The sequence below is a fragment of the Anomaloglossus baeobatrachus genome, chromosome 9 (assembly GCF_048569485.1).
Source record: "Anomaloglossus baeobatrachus isolate aAnoBae1 chromosome 9, aAnoBae1.hap1, whole genome shotgun sequence".
Taxonomy (NCBI): domain Eukaryota; kingdom Metazoa; phylum Chordata; class Amphibia; order Anura; family Aromobatidae; genus Anomaloglossus; species Anomaloglossus baeobatrachus.
The window spans coordinates 117422800-117443849 of record NC_134361.1 but is presented as its reverse complement, the minus strand read 5'-3'; the positions used below and the strand labels follow the sequence as shown (position 1 = coordinate 117443849).

At 51.5% G+C, this 21050-nt stretch overlaps 1 protein-coding gene across 2 annotated transcripts in view; it reads left to right on the top strand.

The window, feature by feature from the left end:
* TAF1 (TATA-box binding protein associated factor 1) overlaps positions 1-21050 on the top strand; it is a 175647-nt gene that overhangs the window by 43730 nt on the left and 110867 nt on the right. For both annotated transcript variants that reach the window (XM_075323955.1, XM_075323954.1), the window contains exons 7-12: positions 11777-12010; positions 12086-12281; positions 12362-12478; positions 12769-12936; positions 13017-13144; positions 13401-13508. In XM_075323955.1, the coding sequence (XP_075180070.1) occupies positions 11777-12010; positions 12086-12281; positions 12362-12478; positions 12769-12936; positions 13017-13144; positions 13401-13508 (951 nt within the window). The remainder of the gene's footprint in view (positions 1-11776; positions 12011-12085; positions 12282-12361; positions 12479-12768; positions 12937-13016; positions 13145-13400; positions 13509-21050) is intronic.

Here is a 21050-nt window from a genome sequence, read left to right as displayed (position 1 = left end):
ACAGCCTGAACATTGCTCTGGAGACTCTCCAGAGTTTCGGGTGGATCATCAATTTTCCAAAGTCAAATTTGACACCGGCCCAATCACTGACATAACTTGGCATGGAGTTTCATACTCTCTCAGCGATAGTGAAGCTTCCGCTGGACAAACAGCGTTCACTACAGACAGGGGTGCAATCTCTCCTTCAAGGCCAGTCACACCCCTTGAGGCGCCTCATGCACTTCCTAGGGAAGATGGTAGCAGCAATGGAGGCAGTTCCTTTTGCGCAGTTTCATCTGCGTCCACTTCAATGGGACATTCTCCGCAAATGGGACAGGAAGTCGACGTCCCTCGACAGGAACGTCTCCCTTTCTCGGGCAGCCAAGGCTTCCCTTCAGTGGTGGCTTCTTCCCACTTCTCTGTCGAAGGGGAAATCCTTCCTGCCCCCATCCTGGGCTGTGGTCACGACGGACGCGAGCCTGTCAGGGTGGGGAGCGGTCTTTCTCCACCACAGGGCTCAGGGTACTTGGACTCAGCCAGAGTCCTCCCTTCAGATCAATGTTCTGGAGATAAGGGCAGTGTATCTTGCCCTAAAGGCGTTCCAGCCGTGGCTGGAAGGCAAGCAGATCCGAATTCAGTCGGACAACTCCACAGCGGTGGCATACATCAACCACCAAGGCGGAACACGCAGTCGGCAAGCCTCCCTGGAAGTCCGGCGGATTCTGCTATGGGTGGAAGCCACAGCCTCCACCATATCCGCAGTTCACATCCCGGGCGTAGAAAACTGGGAAGCAGACTTTCTCAGTCGCCAGGGCATGGACGCAGGGGAATGGTCCCTTCACCCGGACGTGTTTCAGGAGATCTGTTGCCGCTGGGGGATGCCGGACGTCGACCTAATGGCGTCCCGGCACAACAACAAGGTCCTGACATTCATAGCACGGTCTCAAGATCACAGAGCTTTGGCGGCAGACGCCTTAGTTCAGGATTGGTCGCAGTTTCAACTCCCTTATGTGTTTCCTCCTCTGGCACTGTTGCCCAGAGTGTTACGCAAAATCAGGTCCGACTGCCGCCTCGCCATCCTCGTCGCTCCAGACTGGCCGAGGAGGTCGTGGTACCCGGATCTGTGGCATCTCACGGTGGGCCAACCGTGGGCACTACCAGACCGACCAGACTTGCTGTCTCAAGGGCCGTTTTTTCCATCTGAATTCTGCGGCCCTCAACCTGACTGTGTGGCCATTGAGTCCTGGATCCTAGCGTCTTCAGGGTTATCTCATGAGGTCATTGCCACTATGAGACAGGCTAGGAAACCAACGTCCGCCAAGATCTACCACAGGACGTGGAGGATATTCTTATCTTGGTGCTCTGATCAGGGTTTTTCTCCCTGGCCATTTGCCTTGCCCACTTTTCTTTCCTTCCTTCAATCTGGATTGGAAAAAGGTTTGTCGCTCGGCTCCCTTAAGGGACAAGTCTCAGCGCTCTCTGTGTTTTTTCAGAAGCGCCTAGCCAGACATCCACAGGTACGCACGTTCCTGCAGGGGGTTTGTCACATAGTCCCTCCTTACAAGCGGCCGTTAGAACCCTGGGATCTGAACAGGGTGCTGATGGCTCTTCAGAAGCCACCTTTCGAGCCTATGAAGGATATTTCTCTTTCACGCCTTTCGCAGAAAGTGGTCTTCCTAGTAGCAGTCACATCACTTCGGAGAGTGTCTGAGCTAGCAGCGCTGTCATGCAAAGCCCCTTTCCTGGTGTTTCACCAGGACAAGGTGGTTCTGCGTCCGGTTCCGGAATTTCTCCCTAAGGTGGTACCCCCCTTTCATCTCAATCAGGATATCTCCTTACCCTCTTTTTGTCCTCATCCAGTTCACCAATGTGAAAAGGATTTGCACTTGTTAGATCTGGTGAGAGCACTCAGACTCTACATTTCTCGTACGGCGCCCCTGCGCCGCTCGGATGCACTCTTTGTCCTTGTCGCTGGCCAGCGTAAAGGGTCACAGGCTTCCAAATCAACCCTGGCTCGGTGGATCAAGGAACCAATTCTCGAAGCTTACCGTTCTGCTGGGCTTCCTGTTCCCTCAGGGCTGAAGGCCCATTCTACCAGAGCCGTGGGTGCGTCCTGGGCTTTGAGGCACCAGGCTACGGCTCAGCAGGTGTGTCAGGCGGCTACCTGGTCGAGCCTGCACACTTTCACGAAACACTATCAGGTGCATACCTATGCTTCGGCAGATGCCAGCCTAGGTAGGCGAGTCCTTCAGGCGGCGGTTGCCCACCTGTAGGAAGGGGCCGTTTTACGGCTCTATTACGAGGTATTATTTTACCCACCCAGGGACTGCTTTTGGACGTCCCAATTGTCTGGGTCTCCCAATGGAGCGACAAAGAAGAAGGGAATTTTGTTTACTTACCGTAAATTCCTTTTCTTCTAGCTCCAATTGGGAGACCCAGCACCCGCCCCTGTTCCCTTCGGGCTGTTGTTATTTGTGTACACATGTTGTTCATGTTGAATGGTTTCAGTTCTCCGAAATTCCTTCGGATTGAATTTACTTTAAACCAATTTATAACTTTTCCTCCTTCTTGCTTTTGCACCAAAACTGAGGAGCCCGTGATGCACGGGGGGTGTATAGGCAGAAGGGGAGGGGCTTTACACTTTAAGTGTAATACTTTGTGTGGCCTCCGGAGGCAGAAGCTATACACCCAATTGTCTGGGTCTCCCAATTGGAGCTAGAAGAAAAGGAATTTACGGTAAGTAAACAAAATTCCCTTCTTTCCACCAGAAGTGGTCAAGGAGTGGGCTCATTCACCAAAGGTGGACCCTCCGGTGTCTAGACTCTCAGCCCGGACAGTTGTATCAGTGGCTGATGGCACCTCTCTTAAGGATTCCACTGTCCGCCAGGTTGACCTTCTGGCCAAATCTGTATATGAGGCGGCAGGGGCCTCGTTCTCCCCATCTTTTGCAGCAGTGCGGGCTCTCAAAGCCATCTCTGCTTCTCTAGAGGAGATGCATTCCCTCACCAGGGACTCTATGCCCGAAATGGTTGCCTTAACTTCCAGGCTTCAGTCTTTTCATCGTATGCCATGTCTGCCATGCTGGAGACTCTCACCGCACTGCGGTGGCCTCGGCTTATTCCCTCGCTATCCGCAGGCTCCTGTGGCTTCGAGAGTGGAAGGCAGATGCTTCTAAAGAAGTTCCTTGCTAGGCTCCCTTTTGCTGGGACCAGACTATTCGGTGAACAACTGGATGAAATTATTAAGGAAGCTTTTGGCAGGAAGAGTACTTCCATGCCACAAACCAAAACCAGGAAACCTGTCCAGGGCAGGAACCAGTCGAGGTTTCTTTCCTTTCGTTCCTCCAACTGGTCGTCCTCTAAGCCCTCGGCCTCGTCCACTAACTCAGCCAAGGACCGTAAACAACTGGCGCACGAAGCCGCGTCCTCAGAAGACCGCAGGAGCTGCTGCCACTAAGGCAGCCTCCTCCTGACTATCTGGCCGCGCCAGCAATGTCCTTGGTCGGTGGCAGGCTCTCCCACTTTGGCGACGTGTGTTTCAACACGTCTCCGATCAGTGGGTGCGGGATACCATCTCCCAGGGCTACAGGATAGAATTCTATCCAGCCCGCCAAACAGATTTTTTCTGTCAACTCCCCCCTGCTCCAAGGCCGCCGCCTTCTCACAGGCCATGGCATTCTTGCAGGCCAATGGAGTAATTGTACCGGTTCCCGACTGGGAACGGTTCTGAGATTTCTACTCAAATGTCTTCCCAGTCCCCGAAAAGGACGGTGCCTTCCGACCTGGATCTCAAGCTTCTCAACAAGCATGTTCAGGTGCGGCATTTTCGCATGGAGTCTCTGCGATCAGTCAATGACCCAAGGAGATTTCCTAGCATCCATTGACATCAGAGATGCCTATCTGCATGTGCCAATTGCAGTTTCACACCAGCGTTGGCTACGTTTTGCAATCGGAGTGGAACATTTCCAATTCATGGCTCTTCCCTTGGGGTTAGCCACGGCCCCTCGAGTATTCTCAAGGTCATGACAGCAGTGATTGCGGTCCTGCACCTCCAGGGGTTGGCAGTGATCTTTTTGTCCTGGACGACCTTCTAGTCGGGGCTTCATCCAGTGCAGACTGTTAGCGGAGTGCCTCGCTCACTCTCGCCACTCTAGCCAATTCGGGTGGCTTGTCATTCTGTCCAAGTCCACTCTGACTCCGACCCAGAAGCTCACGTACCCAGGGACGCAAATCGAGACTCTGCCGGCACTTGGGAAGCTGCCCTTAGTCAAACAGCAGTCCCTCCTCTGGCGGTGCGCTCTTTGCCGAGGCCCCGACGTCGTTCCATCAGGCACCTAATGCAGGTGCTGGGTCAGATAGTGGCGTCAATGGAAGCGGTTCCCTTGCCCAGTTCCTTCTGCGTCCTCTGCAGCTGGACATTTTCCGCTGTTGGAACAAGCGGACTTCCTCCTTCCACGGGTTGGTGGCTTCGCCACAGACCAGGGGCTCCTTTCAGTGGTGGCCTCGGCCCCTCTCTCTTCAGGGACGCTCCTTCCTGGCCCCGTCCCGGGTGATCCTCACCACGGATGCCAGTCTATCTGGCTGGGGAGCAGTATATCTCCACCATGGAGCGCAGGGCACTTGGACTCCGTCCGAATCAGCCCTCTCGATCAATGTGCTGGAAATCAGAGCTGTGCTTCTAGCTCTCTTAGCCTTTCACCATCTGTTGGCGGCCAGGCATATTCGAGTCCAGTCAGACAACGCAACAGCGTTTGCCTACTTCAACCACCAGGGCGGGACACTCAGCCGCCTGGCAATGTTGGAGGTTCACCGCATCCTTCAGTGGACCGAGGACTCCAAGTCCACCACATCCGCAGTCCACATCCGAGACGTGGAAAACTGGGAGGCAGATTATCTCAGCCGTCAAACCGTGGACAGCGGCGAGTTGGCTCTGCATCCGGCAGTGTTTCGGTCAATCTGCCGCAAGTGGGGCACTCCGGACGTGGATCTTCGCTCCACGATCCTCAGGTTTTTGCAGCAGACGCACTGGTTCAAGAATGGTCCCAGCTTCGTCTGTCTTACGTGTTTCACCCTCTAGCTCTTGCCCAGAGTCCTGCGCAAGATCAGAATGGAGGGCCGTCGGGTCATTCTCATTGCTCCAGACTGACCCAGGCGAGCTTGGTACCCTGACCTGCTCCATCTGTCCGTAGAGGTGCCATGGCATCTCCCGGACTGTCCAGACCGTCTCTCACAAGGTCCGTCTTTCTGCCAGAATCCTGCGGCTCTCAGATTGACGGCGTGGCTCTTGAGTCCTGGATCTTGACGACTTCTGGTATCCCTCCCGAAGTCATCTCCACTATGACTCGGGCTCGGAAGTATCCCTTGGCCAAAATCTTTCACAGGACCTGGAGAATTTTCCTGTCCTGGTGTCATTCTTCCGACCATGCTTCTTGGCTTTTTGCCTTGCCGACCCTCCCGTCCCTTCTACAGTCCGGTCTGCAGCTAGGACTATCCCTCAATTCCCTTAAGGGACAGGTCTCGGCTCTGTCAGTGTTGTTCCAGCGGCGTATCGCCCGGCTGGCTCAGGTGCGCTCCTTCATGCAGGGCGCATGTCACATCATTCCGCCTTACCGGCGGCCTTTGGAGCCCTGGGACCTTAATCCGGTCCTCACGGCTTCCGGAAACCCCCCTTTGAGCCTCTTAGGGAGGTTTCTTTGTCTTGTCTTTCACAGAAAGTGGTCTTTCTAGTGGCCATAACTTCCCTCAAGAGAGTCTCTGATTTGGCTGCACTCTCTTCGGAGTCACCTTTTTTGGTTTTTCATCAAGACAAGGTGGTTCTCCGTCCGACTCCGGACTTTCTCCCTAAGGTGGTTTCTGCTTCCACCTTAACCGGGACATTTCCCTGCCTTCCTTTTGTCCGGCTCCTGTTCATCGCTTTGAAAAGGCGTTGCATACTCTGGATCTGGTGCGGGCGCTCCGGATCTATGTGTCACGCACCGCTGTTCTTAGGCGGTGCACCTCTCTTTTTGTGCTGACCACTGGTCAGCGTAAGGGCCTCTCGGTATCTAACCCGACCCTAGCTCGTTGGATTAGGTCGGCCATTTCCGATACCTACCAGTGTACTCAAGTGCCTCTCCCGCCGGGGATCAAGGCATACTTGACCAGAGCTGTCGGTGCCTCTTCGGTTTTCAGGCACCAGGCTACGGCTCAGCAGGTCTGTCAGACTGCCACTTGGACTAGTCTGCATACTTTTTCAAGGCACTACCAAGTGCATGCTCATGCTTCGGCAGATGCGAGCTTGGGCATACGCATCCTTCAGGCGGCTGTCGCCCATTTGTGAAGTTAGGTTTCGCCTATTTCTCAGTTTTTCTGTTTATTCCCACCCATGGATGGACTGCTTTGGAACGTCCCAGGGTCTGGGTCTCCCATAAGGAACGATGAAGAAAAAGAGAATTTTGTTTACTTACCGTAAATTCTTTTTCTTATAGTTCCGACATGGGAGACCCAGCACCCTCCCTGTTGCCTCTTGGCAGTTTTCTTGTTCCGTGTGTTTTCACCGGCTGTTGTTGTAGACAGAGGTTCCGGTTGTTCCGGGTTTTGCTCTATCTCTACTTGTGGGTGCATGTCCTCCTTCAGCTTTTGCACTAAACTGGCTATATTTGGTTATCCAGGGGGTGTATAAGCTAGGAGGGAGGAGCTACACTTTTTAGTGTAGTACTTTGTGTGTCCTCCGGAGGCAGAAGCTATACACCCATGGTCTGGGTCTCCCATGTCGGAACTATAAGAAAAAGAATTTACGGTAAGTAAACAAAATTCTCTTTTTTCAGGCAGTGGACGCTCTAAAGATAGAAGCAGTTGTGGGTCCCGTTCCCCTTCAGAAACGTGGTCGCGGATTTTACTCCAACTTGTTCGTGGTGCCAAAAAAGGACGGGTCATTCCGTCCCGTTCTGGACCTCAAGCTGCTCAACAGACATGTGAGAACCAGACGGTTTCGGATGGAATCTCTCCGCTCGGTCATCGCCTCGATGTCACAAGGAGACATCCTAGCATCGATCGACATCAAGGATGCTTATCTCCATGTGCCGATCGCACCCGAACATCAACGTTTCCTGCGTTTCGCCATCGGGGACGAACACCTCCAGTTCGTGGCATTGCCTTTCGGCCTGGCGACAGCCCCACGGGTTTTCACCAAAGTCATGGCATCCGTCGTGGAGGTCCTGCACTCTCAGGGCCACTCGGTGATCCCCTACTTAGACGATCTCCTAGTCAGGGCCCCTTCTCGGGTGGCGTGTCAACAAAGTCTTACCGTCACTCTGGCGACTCTCCAGCAGTTCGGGTGGATCATCAATTTCCCGAAATCCAAGTTGACACCGACCCAATCACTGACTTACCTCGGGATGGAGTTTCATACCCAGCCAGCGTTAGTCAAGCTACCGCGGGACAAACAGCTTTCTCTGCAGGCGGGGGTGCAGTTACTTCTTCGGAGTCAGTCACACCCTTTAAGGCGCCTCATGCACTTCCTGGGGAAGATGGTTGCAGCTATGGAGGCAGTGCCGTTCGCGCAATTCCATCTACGGCCACTCCAATGGGACATTCTTCGCAAATGGGACAAGAGTTCGGCTTCCCTCGACAAGAACATCTCTCTTTCACTTGCAACCAAAACATCACTTCAGTGGTGGCTCCTACCCACATCTCTGTCTCGGGGAAAATCCTTCCTCCCCCCAAGCTGGGCCGTGGTCACCACGGACGCGAGCCTGTCAGGTTGGGGAGCGGTTTCTCTACACCACAGGGCTCAAGGAACCTGGACTCCAATAGAATCGTCCCTTCAGATCAATGTTCTGGAGATAAGGGCAGTATATCTAGCCCTATTGGCTTTCCATCGGTGGCTGGAGGGCAGGCAGATCCGAATCCAGTCGGACAACGCCACTGCCGTCGCCTACATCAACCACCAAGGCGGCACTCGCAGTCGTCAAGCCTTCCAGGAAGTCGGGCGGATTCTGCAGTGGGTGGAAGTCACAGGCTCCACCATCTCCGCAGTTCACATCCCGGGCGTGGAAAACTGGGAAACAGATTTTCTCAGTCGTCAGGGCATGGACGCGGGGGAATGGTCTCTTCACCCAGACGTGTTTCGAGAGATCTGTCGCCGCTGGGGAACGCCGGACGTCGATCTCATGGCGTCACGACACAACAACAAGGTCCCGGCCTTCATGGCACGGTCTCAGGATCACAGAGCTCTGGCAGCGGACGCTCTGGTCCAGGATTGGTCGCAGTTTCGACTGCCATATGTGTTTCCCCCTCTGGCGATGCTGCCCAGAGTACTACGCAAGATCCGGTCCGACTACCGTCGCGCCATTCTCGTCGCTCCAGACTGGCCGAGGCGGTCGTGGTATCCGGATCTGTGGCATCTCACGGTGGGTCAACCGTGGGCGCTTCCAGACCGCCCAGACTTGCTGTCACAAGGGCCGTTTTTCCATCTGAATTCTGTGGCCCTCAACCTGACTGTGTGGCCATTGAGTCCTGGCTCCTAGCGTCTTCAGGGTTATCTCAGGAGGTCATTGCCACCATGAGACAAGCCAGGAAGCCAACGTCCGCCAAGATCTATTACAGGTCTTGGCAAATCTTCTTATCCTGGTGCTCTGATAACGGTTTTCCTCCATGGCCGTTTGCTTTACCCACTTTTCTTTCATTCCTACAATCTGGAATGGACAAGGGTTTGTCCCTCGGCTCTCTCAAGGGCCAAATGTCGGCGCTCTCCGTGTTTTTTCAAAAGCGTCTAGCCAGGCTTCCGCAGGTCCGCACGTTCCTGCAGGGGGTTTGCCACATGGTCCCACCTTACAAACGTCCGTTGGAGCCTTGGGATCTTAACAGGGTTCTGACGGCTCTTCAAAAGCCGCCTTTTGAGCCACTGCGGGATGTCTCTCTCTCCCGTCTTTCTCAGAAGGTGGCCTTCCTGGTGGCAGTCACATCACTTCGGAGAGTGTCTGAGCTTGCAGCGCTGTCATGCAAAGCCCCCTTCCTGGTTTTCCACCAGGATAAGGTGGTTCTGCGTCCTGTCCCGGAATTTCTCCCTAAGGTGGTATCCCCTTTTCATCTAAATCAGGATATCTCCTTGCCTTCCTTTTGCCCTAATCCAATTCACCAGTGTGAAAAGGATTTGCACTCTTTGGATCTAGTGAGAGCACTCCGGTTCTACGTGTCTCGTACGGCGCCCCTGCGCCGTTCAGACGCGCTCTTTGTCCTTGTCGCTGGCCAGCGTAAGGGCTCTCAGGCCTCCAAGTCAACCTTGGCTCGGTGGATCAAGGAACCGATTCTCGAGGCCTACCGTACTTCTGGGCTTCCACTTCCTTCAGGGTTGAAAGCCCATTCTACCAGAGCCGTAGGTGCGTCCTGGGCTTTGCGGCACCAGGCGATGGCTCAGCAGGTGTGTCAGGCAGATACGTGGTCTAGTCTGCACACTTTCACGAAGCACTATCAAGTGCATGCCTATGCTTCGGCAGACGCCAGTCTAGGTAGGCGAGTCCTCCAGGCGGCGGTTGCCCACCTGTAAGAGGGGGCCGTTTTCGGCTCTTTTTATTGAGGTATTCTTTTACCCACCCAGGGACTGCTCTTGGACGTCCCAATTGTCTGGGTCTCCCAATGGACGACAAAGAAGAAGGGAATTTTGTTTACTTACCGTAAATTCCTTTTCTTCTAGCTCCTATTGGGAGACCCAGCACCCGCCCCTGTTCCCTTCGGGCTGGTTGTTCTTTTGTGTACACATGTTGTTCATGTTGAATTGTTCTTTTGGTTCATGGTTTTCAGTTCTCCGAACATCCTTCGGATTGAATTTACCCTATACCAATTTATAAGTTTTCTCCTTCCTGCTTTTGCACCAAAACTGAGGAGCCCGTGGTCCACGGGAGGGTGTATAGGCAGAGGGGAGGGGTTACACTTTTTTAAAAGTGTAATACTTTGTGTGGCCTCCGGAGGCAGAAGCTATACACCCAATTGTCTGGGTCTCCCAATAGGAGCTAGAAGAAAAGGAATTTACGGTAAGTAAACAAAATTCCCTTTTTCTGTGTACTCACCGTAAAATCGTTTTCTCTTAGCCATCATTGGGGGACACAGCACCCACCCTGTTGGGCCTTGGTTCTCTCAGTACCTTATTTGGTTATGATTCTTTTTTTTTTCTCATGTTCCTCCGTTGAGATAAGTTCTTACTATTTTTTTCTCCTGCTGCTTGTGTACTAAAACTGAGGTTGCTTGGCCTGGCCAGGGGGTGTATACTACAGAGGAGTATGCAGATGTCTTTTTGCATCTACTTTGTGTCCTCCTATGGTCAGGCAGCATAACACCCATGGTCCTGTGTCCCCCAATGATGGCTAAGAGAAAACGATTTTAGAGTGAGTACACAAAAATCCGTTTTTTGTGGTAAAAAAAAAAGAAATATTTTCACAGCTGAACATTACAAACGTTTGTGAAACCTCCAGGTTTTCAAAGTGCTCACTAAACAGCTAGATAAATTCCATGAGGGGTCTAGTTTCCAAAATGGGGTTACTTGTGGGGGAGCTCCATTGTTTAGGCATCTCAGGGGGTCTTCAAACCCGACATGGCGTCCGCTAATGAGTGCAGCTAATTTTACACTCAAAAATTCAAATGGCGCTCCTTGCCTTCCGGGTCCTGCCGTGTGCCCAAACATTTGATTTCCACCACATGTGAGGTATCTGCGAACTCAGGAGAAAATGGACAATACATTTTATGCTGCATTTTTTCCTGATACCCTTGTGAAAAAAAAAAAAAGCTACCTGGTTGAAGCAACACTTTTGTGCTAAAAAAATTTTCTTTTCTTTTCACGGCTCAACGTTAAAAACTTCTGTGAAGCCCCCAGGTATTCAAAGTGCACATCAAACATCTAGAAAAATTATTTGAGGGCTCTAGTTTCCAAAATGGGGTCACTTGTGGGGGAGCTCCATTGTTTAGGCACCTCAGGGGGTCTTCAAACCTGACATGGCGTCCGCTAATGAGCGCAGCTAATTTTGCACTCAAAAGTTCAAATGGCGCACCTTCCCTTCCGAGCCCTGCATGTGCCCAAACATTTGATTTCCACCACATAAGAGGTATCTGCGTACTCGGGAGAAAATACACGATACATTTTATGGTGCATTTTTCCTGATATCCTTGTGAAAATGCTAAATTTTATGGCTAAAGTAACATTTTCGTGTAAAAAAAAAAAAGTAAAATTTTCATTTTTTTCCTTCTACATTGCTTTGGTTGCTGTGAAGCTCCTAAAGAGTTAATAAACTTCTTGGATGGGGTTTTGAGCAGTGAGGGGTGCAGATTTTAGAATGTACCTAAAAAATTTTTTTTTGTGTATTTTGTTGGAAAAATTAGAAATTGCTGATGAACTTTGACCCCTTCTAACTTCCTAACGGAAAAAAAATTTGTTTCAAAAATTGCGCTGGTGTAAAGCAGACAAGTGGGAAATGTTATTTAGTAACTATTTTGACATATCTCTCAGATTTATGGGCATAAAATTTCAAATCTTGAAAATTTGCGAAATTTTCACAATTTTTGCTAAATTTCCGAAATTTTCACAAATAAACGCAAAACATATCGGACTAAATTTACCACTGACATAAAGCACAATATGACACAAAAAAACAATGTTAGAATCGCCAGGATCCGTTGAAGCGTTCCAGAGTTATAATCTGTCAAAGTGACACTGGTCAAAATTGCAAAAAATGGCCGGGTCTTTAAGGTAAAAACAGGCTGGGGGCTGAAGGGGTTAAGATTATTTTTTGCTAATTGAAATTAATCCGAATATTTGCTACTCTCTTCAGATCACCATGATGGCTCCTGTGGAGTCCAAGTTCTCCCAGTCCACTGGGGATACAGATAAGGTTGCAGATACAAAGCCCAGAGTAGCAGAATGGCGCTACGGCCCAGCACAGTTGTGGTACGATATGCTCGGTGTACCGGAAGATGGCAGTGGATTTGATTATGGATTTAAGCTAAAGGAGGAGGACAATGATGACGATGTCACTCCTGATGCTGACAATGACATAAGCGACCAGGTAAATAATTAAGCAGTGATTCTTAGCCAAATTGTTACTACTAGTATCTAACATTTATTTTGTTGTTGTTGTTAGAAACCAGAGGAATCCACAGAGCGGGAATTTCAGGATGAACATTTCCTGATGGTGACGCAGCTTCAGTGGGAGGATGATGTGATCTGGAACGGGGAGGATGTGAAGCACAAAGTAACCAAGACCCAGAGAGCCAGTCTAGCTGGTTGGCTTCCCTCCAGTATGACCAGGAATGCCACAGCCTACAATGCCCAGCAAGGTGCCACCAGTTATAGCAATTATGTCACTGGTATGAAGTGTGGTTTTTACTTATTTGCTGATTTTAAGTCTTTCATACAGGCCTGAATCGAAGTGGATCATTGTTAAATCTCCCAACGCCTCTAGTGCAAAAACCAACCATTCCTGGTTCACTCATCTCTACCAAAGGGAAAGAAAAGCACCCTCCAGAGCAGCAAGGTATACTATGGATTATGGCCATAGGAGAGGCGTAAGGCAGAAATGTTATTGATAAACCTTGAAAGTATAGAATTTATATACTGTATGTTCCTTGTGCAGATTTTCTACACTGCGCGAGACTTTTCTTCTTATGATACTAATTTTTCCAGACCACGGACAGAGTAGTGCTGGCTGTATGCTGATGTCTTGACATAGTAGACGCACTTTAGTCACTGCACAATCTGACTCGTGGTTAGATTGTGCTGTCACATTAGGAATCTGTTTCCAGACATATTTTCTTTGCTTTTTAGCATCCATTGAAGAAGATCGCCCTTGGTTTTCAATTTTTCCAATTGACAATGAAGAACTGGTATATGGACGGTGGGAAGACAATATAATCTGGGATGATCAAGCCATGGACAGGATTTTGGAGCCTCCTGTGTTGACGTTAAATCCCAATGATGAAAACATTATCCTGGGTTAGTATCATTTTAAACCCATTTGTTATATATTTGTTGTTAGAAAGTTATCTATATTATTTTTATTTTTTTATCAACAGAAATCCCTGATGAGAAGGAAGAAACTACATCGAATTCCCCTTCTAAGGAAAGCAAGAAGGAGTCATCTCTAAAGAAAAGTAGAATTTTATTAGGGAAAACTGGGGTAATCAAAGAAGAGCCCCAGCAGGTAAGTGGGTCACCCCTTAAAGGGATGTTCCAGCCAGTATTTCTTATATAACTCAATGCAAATAGCCACTTTCCTTTTTGCTTACCGCTAGTTTTTTTATTTTCTTGTTATACCCCTTTAATTAATAAGTAGGCCGGTAGCTTGACACACTAACCACCACCGATCTAGGACTCCCTTCTTAACCTTATACTGACACATCGAAGCATCTAAGGCTGTACGAGTAATAAGGGAGGTTGTTAAATGTGTCCTCTCACAGAACATGTCCCAGCCAGAGGTAAAGGATCCCTGGAATTTATCCAATGATGAATTTTACTATCCAAAACAGCAAGGCCTACGTGGAACATTTGGAGGAAACATCATCCAGGTAATTCTCATAATTGCAGCACACACAATTCTTAAGTAAAGCATTGATACCTGTACTGCGTGGCATGATCTTTACTGCTGAGACCTGATTTTGGATTGTTGTCATGCATAAAATGATTATTGATCTCCATGGACAGCTGTGTGCGCTAACATATGGGGAGGCATTCAGACCTTGAATGGACACATTGTGGACATCCTTGTAATGTGTAGTAAAACTGTGGCAGCCGTGGATGAGGTACACTGAAATGTTGTTGTAATTGACGGTAAATATATTGAAACACTAGAAGACAGATCTCGCAGTCTGAGATTGCTTTTCTGTTATGAGGGTTATGATCTACCGTATTTTCTTTATCGTTCCTTTAGGAGACCCAGACCATGGGTGTTTAGCTTCTGCCTCCGGAGGACACACAAAGTACTACACTAAAAAGTGTAGCTCCTCCCTCTGAGCTTATACACCCCCTGGTGAGCAGACCCAGCCAGTTTATCGCTTTGTGTTCAGGAGGCATACATCCACACATGCATTCTCATATGATTTTTCCCTTTTGGAATGAGTTTGAAGAACTGTCAGTCCACATCTGGACCCCCGGCATGTCCCTTCTCACCCCACTGTGTCGGCGGTGTTGTAAGGTTGATTTCCTAGGCTGGAGCCTTACATGCCGTGCTCCATCACCATCCCTCCTGGGCTCTGGCTTGAAGTGGGAGCCAGCACGGTCTCCATGCCTGGCAGGAGACCGGTCTCCATCCACAGCCCTTCAGGACCCTGCTGGACCGGAGCACTCATCCCCAGGGACATGGCCCTGCGTCTCAGCAGCTAAGTACCTGAGACGTTTATATTTGGGGGTCCCTGTGCTTTATTGTTGGGGGAGAGTGTGCTTATTGTATTTTCTGACATTTCCGGCGGGTTCTCTAGCTGTCGCCCGAGAACCGCGCCGATGGTGCCTGCGCGTCGGCCTCGCCGCTCAAATTTAGGCCCCGGCTTCGCCGGAGGCCTAGTTTCGTTTCACTGCCCTAGCATGTCACTCATGCAGAGGGACAGCGCGGCTCCTCCCGGCGGCCGTTCTGCACAGGGGAGGGACACTCCCCACTGCTGTGCGTGTCTCCTCCCCTGTAGGTCTCTATGGCTCTCCAGATCCCGCTCTTCATGCAAGTCCCGCCCCCTCTCTTCGCTCCGGCGGCCATTTTCTCAGAGTTCTCTCAGCGTTGGTCTGCGTTCTGCATCCCTGCTGAGGTGCTGTGTTTGGGGGTCCGGGCTTCAGGATCTGGAGGGCACACAACACCGTGCTCAGCGGTCTGATAAGCCACAACCGGTTCTGGTTGTGGACCTCTGATATACTCTCTGGGGTTCATTCTCTGGCAGAGCCCCCACTCCAGCAGCATGTCTCACACGAGGAGCAAGGCTCCAAAGCTTTACTTTGTATGCGCTGCATGTAAGCTCCTGCTGCCTGAACCGAGCACCTATCCACATTGTGATGCCTGCTCTAGCTTGGCGGTGCCACAGCCTGGAGTCTCTCCCCCAGTGGTCTCTCAGGCTGCTCCTGCTCCTGTGGCTGAGCCCCCGGCCTGGGTAGAATCCTTTTCTAGGTCTATCTCCCAGTCTTTTGCTGAGTCCATGGGACTTCTGTCCAGGACTTTGCTGAATATGCATCAGCCCCCCTCACGGGGAGCCTCTGCTGCTAGGGCCCTCTCAGGACCGGAGCTCACAGAGGATTCATCATCAGGTCCCAGACCCCGTCCTCCTAAGAAGAGACGTAGGGTTCCCTCTCCCTCCTCCTCCCGCGGCTCTGATTCAAGAGCGGACTCGCAGGATGAGGAGGATGCCTTTACAGGGGACTCGGAGGCTAACTCCATGTACCCCATTGATCTGTCCGAAAGTGACTCAGATCTTAGTGACTTGATTGCTTCCATTAATTCTGTTCTGGATCTTAATCCGCCAGTATCAGAGGAGCAACCCTCTCTGGCAGAAAAGCACCAGTTTACCTCGCCTAAGAGGGAAAAGAGTGTGTTCTTTAACCACTCCAGTTTTCAGGCCGCTGTGTGCAAGCCCAGGGCCTGTCCTGACAAACGCTTCCCGAAGCGTGGTTCTGATGACCGTTTTCCCTTTACACCTGAGGTGGTCAAGGAGTGGGACAGTCCCCAAAGGTAGACCCCCCGGTGTCTAGGCTCTCAGCCTGGACCGTTGTGTCGGTGGCTGACGGCACCTCCCTTAAGGATTCCACTGACCGCCAGATTGACCTTCTGGCCAAATCCGTATATGAAGCGGCGGGAGCCTCGTTTTCCCCAACTTTTGCAGCAGTGTGGGCTCTCAAAGCCATATCTGCTTCTCTAGAGGAGATGCATTCCCTCTCCAGGCAATCTATGCCCGAAATGGTTGCCTTGACTTCCCAAGCTTCAGCTTTTTCATCCTATGCCATGTCTGCCATGCTGGAGGCTTCTCACCGCACTGCGGTGGCTTCGGCTAATTCCCTCGCTATCCGCAGGATCTTGTGGCTTCGAGAGTGGAAGGCAGATGCTTCTTCTAAGAAGTACCTTGCTGGGCTCCCTTTTGCTGGGTCCCAGCTGTTCGGAGAACAGCTGGATGAAATTATTAAGGAAGCTACTGGCGGGAAGAGTACTTCCATGCCACAAACCAAAGCCAGGAAACCTGCCCAGGGTAGGAATCAATCGAGGTTTCGCTCCTTTCATTCCTCCAACTGGTCGTCCTCTAAGCCCTCCGTCTCGTCCACTAACTCAGCCAAGGACCAGAAATCCAACTGGCGCCCAAAAGCGCGTCCACAGAAGACGGCAGGAGGTGCTGCCACTAAGGCAGCCTCCTCCTGGCTGTCTGCCCGCTCCAGCAACGTCCTTGGTCGGTGGCAGGCTCTCCCACTTTGGCGACGCTTGGTTTCAACACGTCTCCGATCAGTGGGTGAGAGATATCATCTCCCACGGCTACAGGATAGAATTTTCTTCCAGTACGCCAAACAGATTTTTTTCTCTCAACCCCCCCTGCTCCACGGCCGCCGCCTTCTCACAGGCCGTGGCATCCTTGCAGGCCAACGGAGTAATTGTACCGGTGCCCGCCAGAGGTTTCTACTCAAATCTCTTCCTAGTCCCCAAAAAGGACGGTACTTTCCGGCCCATCCTGGATCTCAAGCTTCTCAACAAGCATGTTCAGGTGCGGCACTTTCGCATGGAGTCTCTGCGATCAGTCATTGCCTCAATGACCCAAGGGGATTTCCTGGCGTCCATCGACATCAGAGATGCCTATCTGCATGTGCCAATTGCAGTCTCACACCAGCGTTGGTTACGTTTTGCAATCGGAGAAGATCATTTCCAATTTGTGGCTCTCCCCTTCGGGTTGGCCACAGCCCCTCGGGTATTCACCAAGGTCATGGCTGCAGTGATTGCGGTTCTGCACCTACAGGGGTTGGCAGTGATCCCTTACCTGGACGACCTTCTAGTCAAGGCTTCATCCAGCGCAGATTGTCAGCTGAGTGTCTCGCTCACTCTCGCCACTCTAGCCCAATTCGGGTGGCTGGTCAATCTTCCCAAATCCACTCTGACTCCGACCCAGAGTCTCGCGTACCTAGGGATGCAGTTCGAGACTTTGCCGGCACTTGTGAAGTTGCCCTTAGTCAAACAGCAGTCCCTCCAACTGGCAGTGCGCTCTCTGCTGAGGCCCCGCCGTTATACCCTCAGGCGTCTGATGCAGGTGCTGGGTCAAATGGTGGCGTCAATGGAAGCTGTCCCCTTTGCCCAGTTCCATCTGCGCCCCCTGCAGCTGGACATTCTCCGCTGTTGGGACAAGCGGCCTTCCTCCTTACACAGGCTAGTGGCTCTGTCGCCACAGACCAGGAGCTCTCTTCAGTGGTGGCTTCGGCCCCTCTCTCTGTCCCAGGGGCCCTCCTTCCTGGCCCCGTCCTGGGTGATCCTCACCACGGATGCCAGTCTATCCGGCTGGGGAGCGGTATGTCTCCACCACAGAGCGCAGGGAACTTGGACTCCGTTCGAGTCAGCCCTTTCAATCAATGTGCTGGAAACCAGAGCCGTGCTTCTAGCTCTCCTAGCTTTTCACCACCTGTTGGCGGGCAAGCACATTCGAGTCCAGTCAGACAACGCGACAGCGGTTGCCTACATCAATAACCAAGGCGGGACACGCAGCCGCCTGGCAATGTTGGAGGTACAACGCATCCTTCAATGGGTGGAGGACTCCAAGTCAACCATATCCGCAGTCCACATCCCAGGCGTGGAAAACTGGGAGGCAGATTATCTCAGCCGTCAAACCGTGGACAGTGGCGAGTGGTCCCTGCACCCGGCAGTGTTTCAGTCAATCTGCCGCAAATGGGGCACTCCGGACGTGGACCTAATGGCATCCCGTCACAACAACAAAGTTCCTGTTTACGTGGCTCGCTCTCACGATCCTCAGGCATTCGCCGCGGACGCTCTGGTTCAAGACTGGTCCCAGTTTCGTCTGTCCTATTTGTTTCCCCCTCTATCTCTCTTGCCCAGAGTCCTGCGCAAGATCAGAATGGAGGACCGTCGAGTCATCCTCATTGCACCGGACTGGCCCAGGCGAGCTTGGTATCCAGACCTGCTCCATCTGTCCGTAGAGATGCCGTGGCATCTCCCGGACCGTCCAGACCTACTCTCGCAAGGTCCGTTTTTCCGCCCGAATTCTGCGGCTCTCAAATTGACGCCGTGGCTCTTGAGTCCTCGATTTTGACGGCTTCTGGTATTCCTCCTGAAGTCATCTCCACTATGACTCGGGCCCGTAAGTCTTCCTCCGCTAAGATCTATCACAGGACTTGGAGAATTTTCCTATCCTGGTGTCGCTCTACCGACCATCCTCCTTGGCCTTTCTCCTTGCCGACCCTTCTGTCTTTTCTACAGTCCGGTCTGCAGCTAGGTCTGTCCCTCAACTCTCTCAAGGGACAAGTCTCAGCTCTGTCTGTTCTGTTCCAGCGGCGTCTCGCTTGGCTGGCTCAGGTCCGCACCTTCATGCAGGGCGTGTCTCACATCATTCCGCCTTACCGGCGGCCCTTGGATCCCTGGGACCTTAATTTGGTTCTCACGGTTTTGCAGAAACCCCCCTTTGAGCCTCTTAGGGAAGTTTCCTTGTATCGTCTTTCACAGAAAGTGGCCTTTCTGGTGGCCATTACTTCCCTCAGGAGAGTCTCTGATTTGGCCGCGCTCTCTTCGGAGTCACTTTTTTTAGTGTTTCATCAAGACAAGGTGGTTCTCCGTCCGACTCCGGACTTTCTTCCTAAGGTGGTCTCTCCTTTCCACCTTAACCAGGACATTACCCTACCTTCCTTTTGTCCGGCTCCTGTTCATCGCTTTGAAAAAGCGCTGCATACTCTGGATCTGGTGCGTGCTCTCCGGATCTATGTGTCTCGCACCGCTGCACTTAGGCGGTGCACTTCTCTTTTTGTGTTAACCACAGGTCTGCGCAAGGGTCTCTCTGCTTCTAAGCCGACCTTAGCCCGTTGGATTAGATCGACCATTTCGGACGCCTACCAGAGTACTCAGGTGCCTCCCCCGCCGGGGATCAAGGCACATTCGACCAGAGCTGTCGGTGCCTCTTGGGCTTTTAGGCACCAGGCTACGGCTCAACAAGTCTGTCAGGCTGCCACTTGGACTAGCCTGCATACCTTTTCGAAGCACTACCAAGTGCATGCTCATGCTTCGGCAGATGCGAGCTTGGGCAGACGCATCCTTCAGGCGGCTGTCGCCCATTTGTGAAGTTAGGTTCTGCCTACTTTTTAGTTTATTCTGGTTATTTCCCACCCAGGGACTGCTTTGGAACGTCCCATGGTCTGGGTCTCCCAAAGGAACGATAAAGAAAAAGAGAATTTTGTTTACTTACTGTAAATTCTTTTTCTTATAGTTCCGTATTGGGAGACCCAGCACCCTCCCTGTTGCCTGTTGGCAATTTTTTCTTGTTCCGCGTGTTCTCACCGGCTGTTGTCGTGGACAGAGTCTCCGGTTGTTCCGGCTCTTGCTCTGTTCTTCTTGTGGGTTGCTATTCTCCTTCAGCTTTTGCACTAAACTGGCTGGGTCTGCTCACCAGGGTGTGTATAAGCTCAGAGGGAGGAGCTACACTTTTTAGTGTAGTACTTTGTGTGTCCTCCGGAGGCAGAAGCTAAACACCCATGGTCTGGGTCTCCCAATACGGAACTATAAGAAAAAGAATTTACGGTAAGTAAACAAAATTCTCTTTTTTCGGACTATAAGACGCACCCCGGTTTTAGAGAAGGAAAATAGGAAAATAAAATTTTAAGCAAAAAATGTGGTCATGACACACTGTTATGGGGCGAGGATCTGCTGCTGACACTATTATGGGGGTAATATCCCCAAATTCTTTACTAAAGGTATCCCATCCTGGTAATGATCCTCCTGCCTTGTGTATATATTTATGTCCCTCATCCTGGTATAGCCCTATCTTGCTATATACTGCATCCTGGTATGTGCTCCCATCCTGCTATATGCCATCATCCTCTTCATATACTCCCATCATCCTGGTGTATGGCCCCATCATCTGCTCATATACCCCCATCATCCTGCTATATGCCATCATCCTGTTCACATACTCCCATCATCCTGGTATATGGCCCCATCATCCTGGTATATGGCCCCATCATCCTGCTATATGCCATCATCCTGTTCATATACCCCCATCATCCTGTTCATATACCCCCATCATCCTGCTCATATACCCCCATCATCCTGTTCATATACTCCCATCACCCTGGTATATGGCCCCATCATCCTGCTCATATACCCCCATCATCCTGCTATATGCCATCATCCTGTTTATATACCCCCATCATCCTGCTCATATACCCCCATCCTGCGGCACACACAAAAAAATAAATAAACATTTACACTCACCTTTCCTCGTTCCACGCAGCGTCGCTCCTCCTCCTGTCTGTGCCGGCAGTGTTGTGTTGAGCCGGCCACGTTCCCTGCAGCACTGCGATGTATTGTCCTCCTGTCTGCCGGCGCGGCTGTGAAGACACACGTGCGCACAGCGATGACGTCATCGCTGTGAGCACCGCTAGTCTCCAGTCCACACAGCGCGGCCGGCAGACTGGAGGACATCGCGATGCTGCAGGGGAACGGTGAGTAGATTGATTCACTGCACCCCGCGCTGATGATGATGCGTGGGGGGCAGTGAATACAGCCGAGCATGATCACTCCAGGCTGTAGTTGCCAGGGGTGATCATGGCCAGCTGTTAATTATGCTCGCGTCCCCGCCCATCATCCCTCCCACCTATCAGCCCCGGCTTCAGCACTGAGAGATGGGCGGGAGGATGGGCGTACATATGTAATGAGTGGGCCCACGTGGTCACAGCAGGCGCTGCTGCAGCCTGCTCGTGCCCCCGATGACCCGCTCCACCGCAGCACCCTCATTCCCCGCAGCCATGCCCTATATTCAGACCATTAGACGCACCCCCCACTTTCCCCCAACATTTGGGGGGAAAAAAGTGCGTCTTATGGTCCGAAAAATACGGCAATGTCTTAATCATAGCGCTTATTGAATATGGCAGGGAGCTTATTCTAA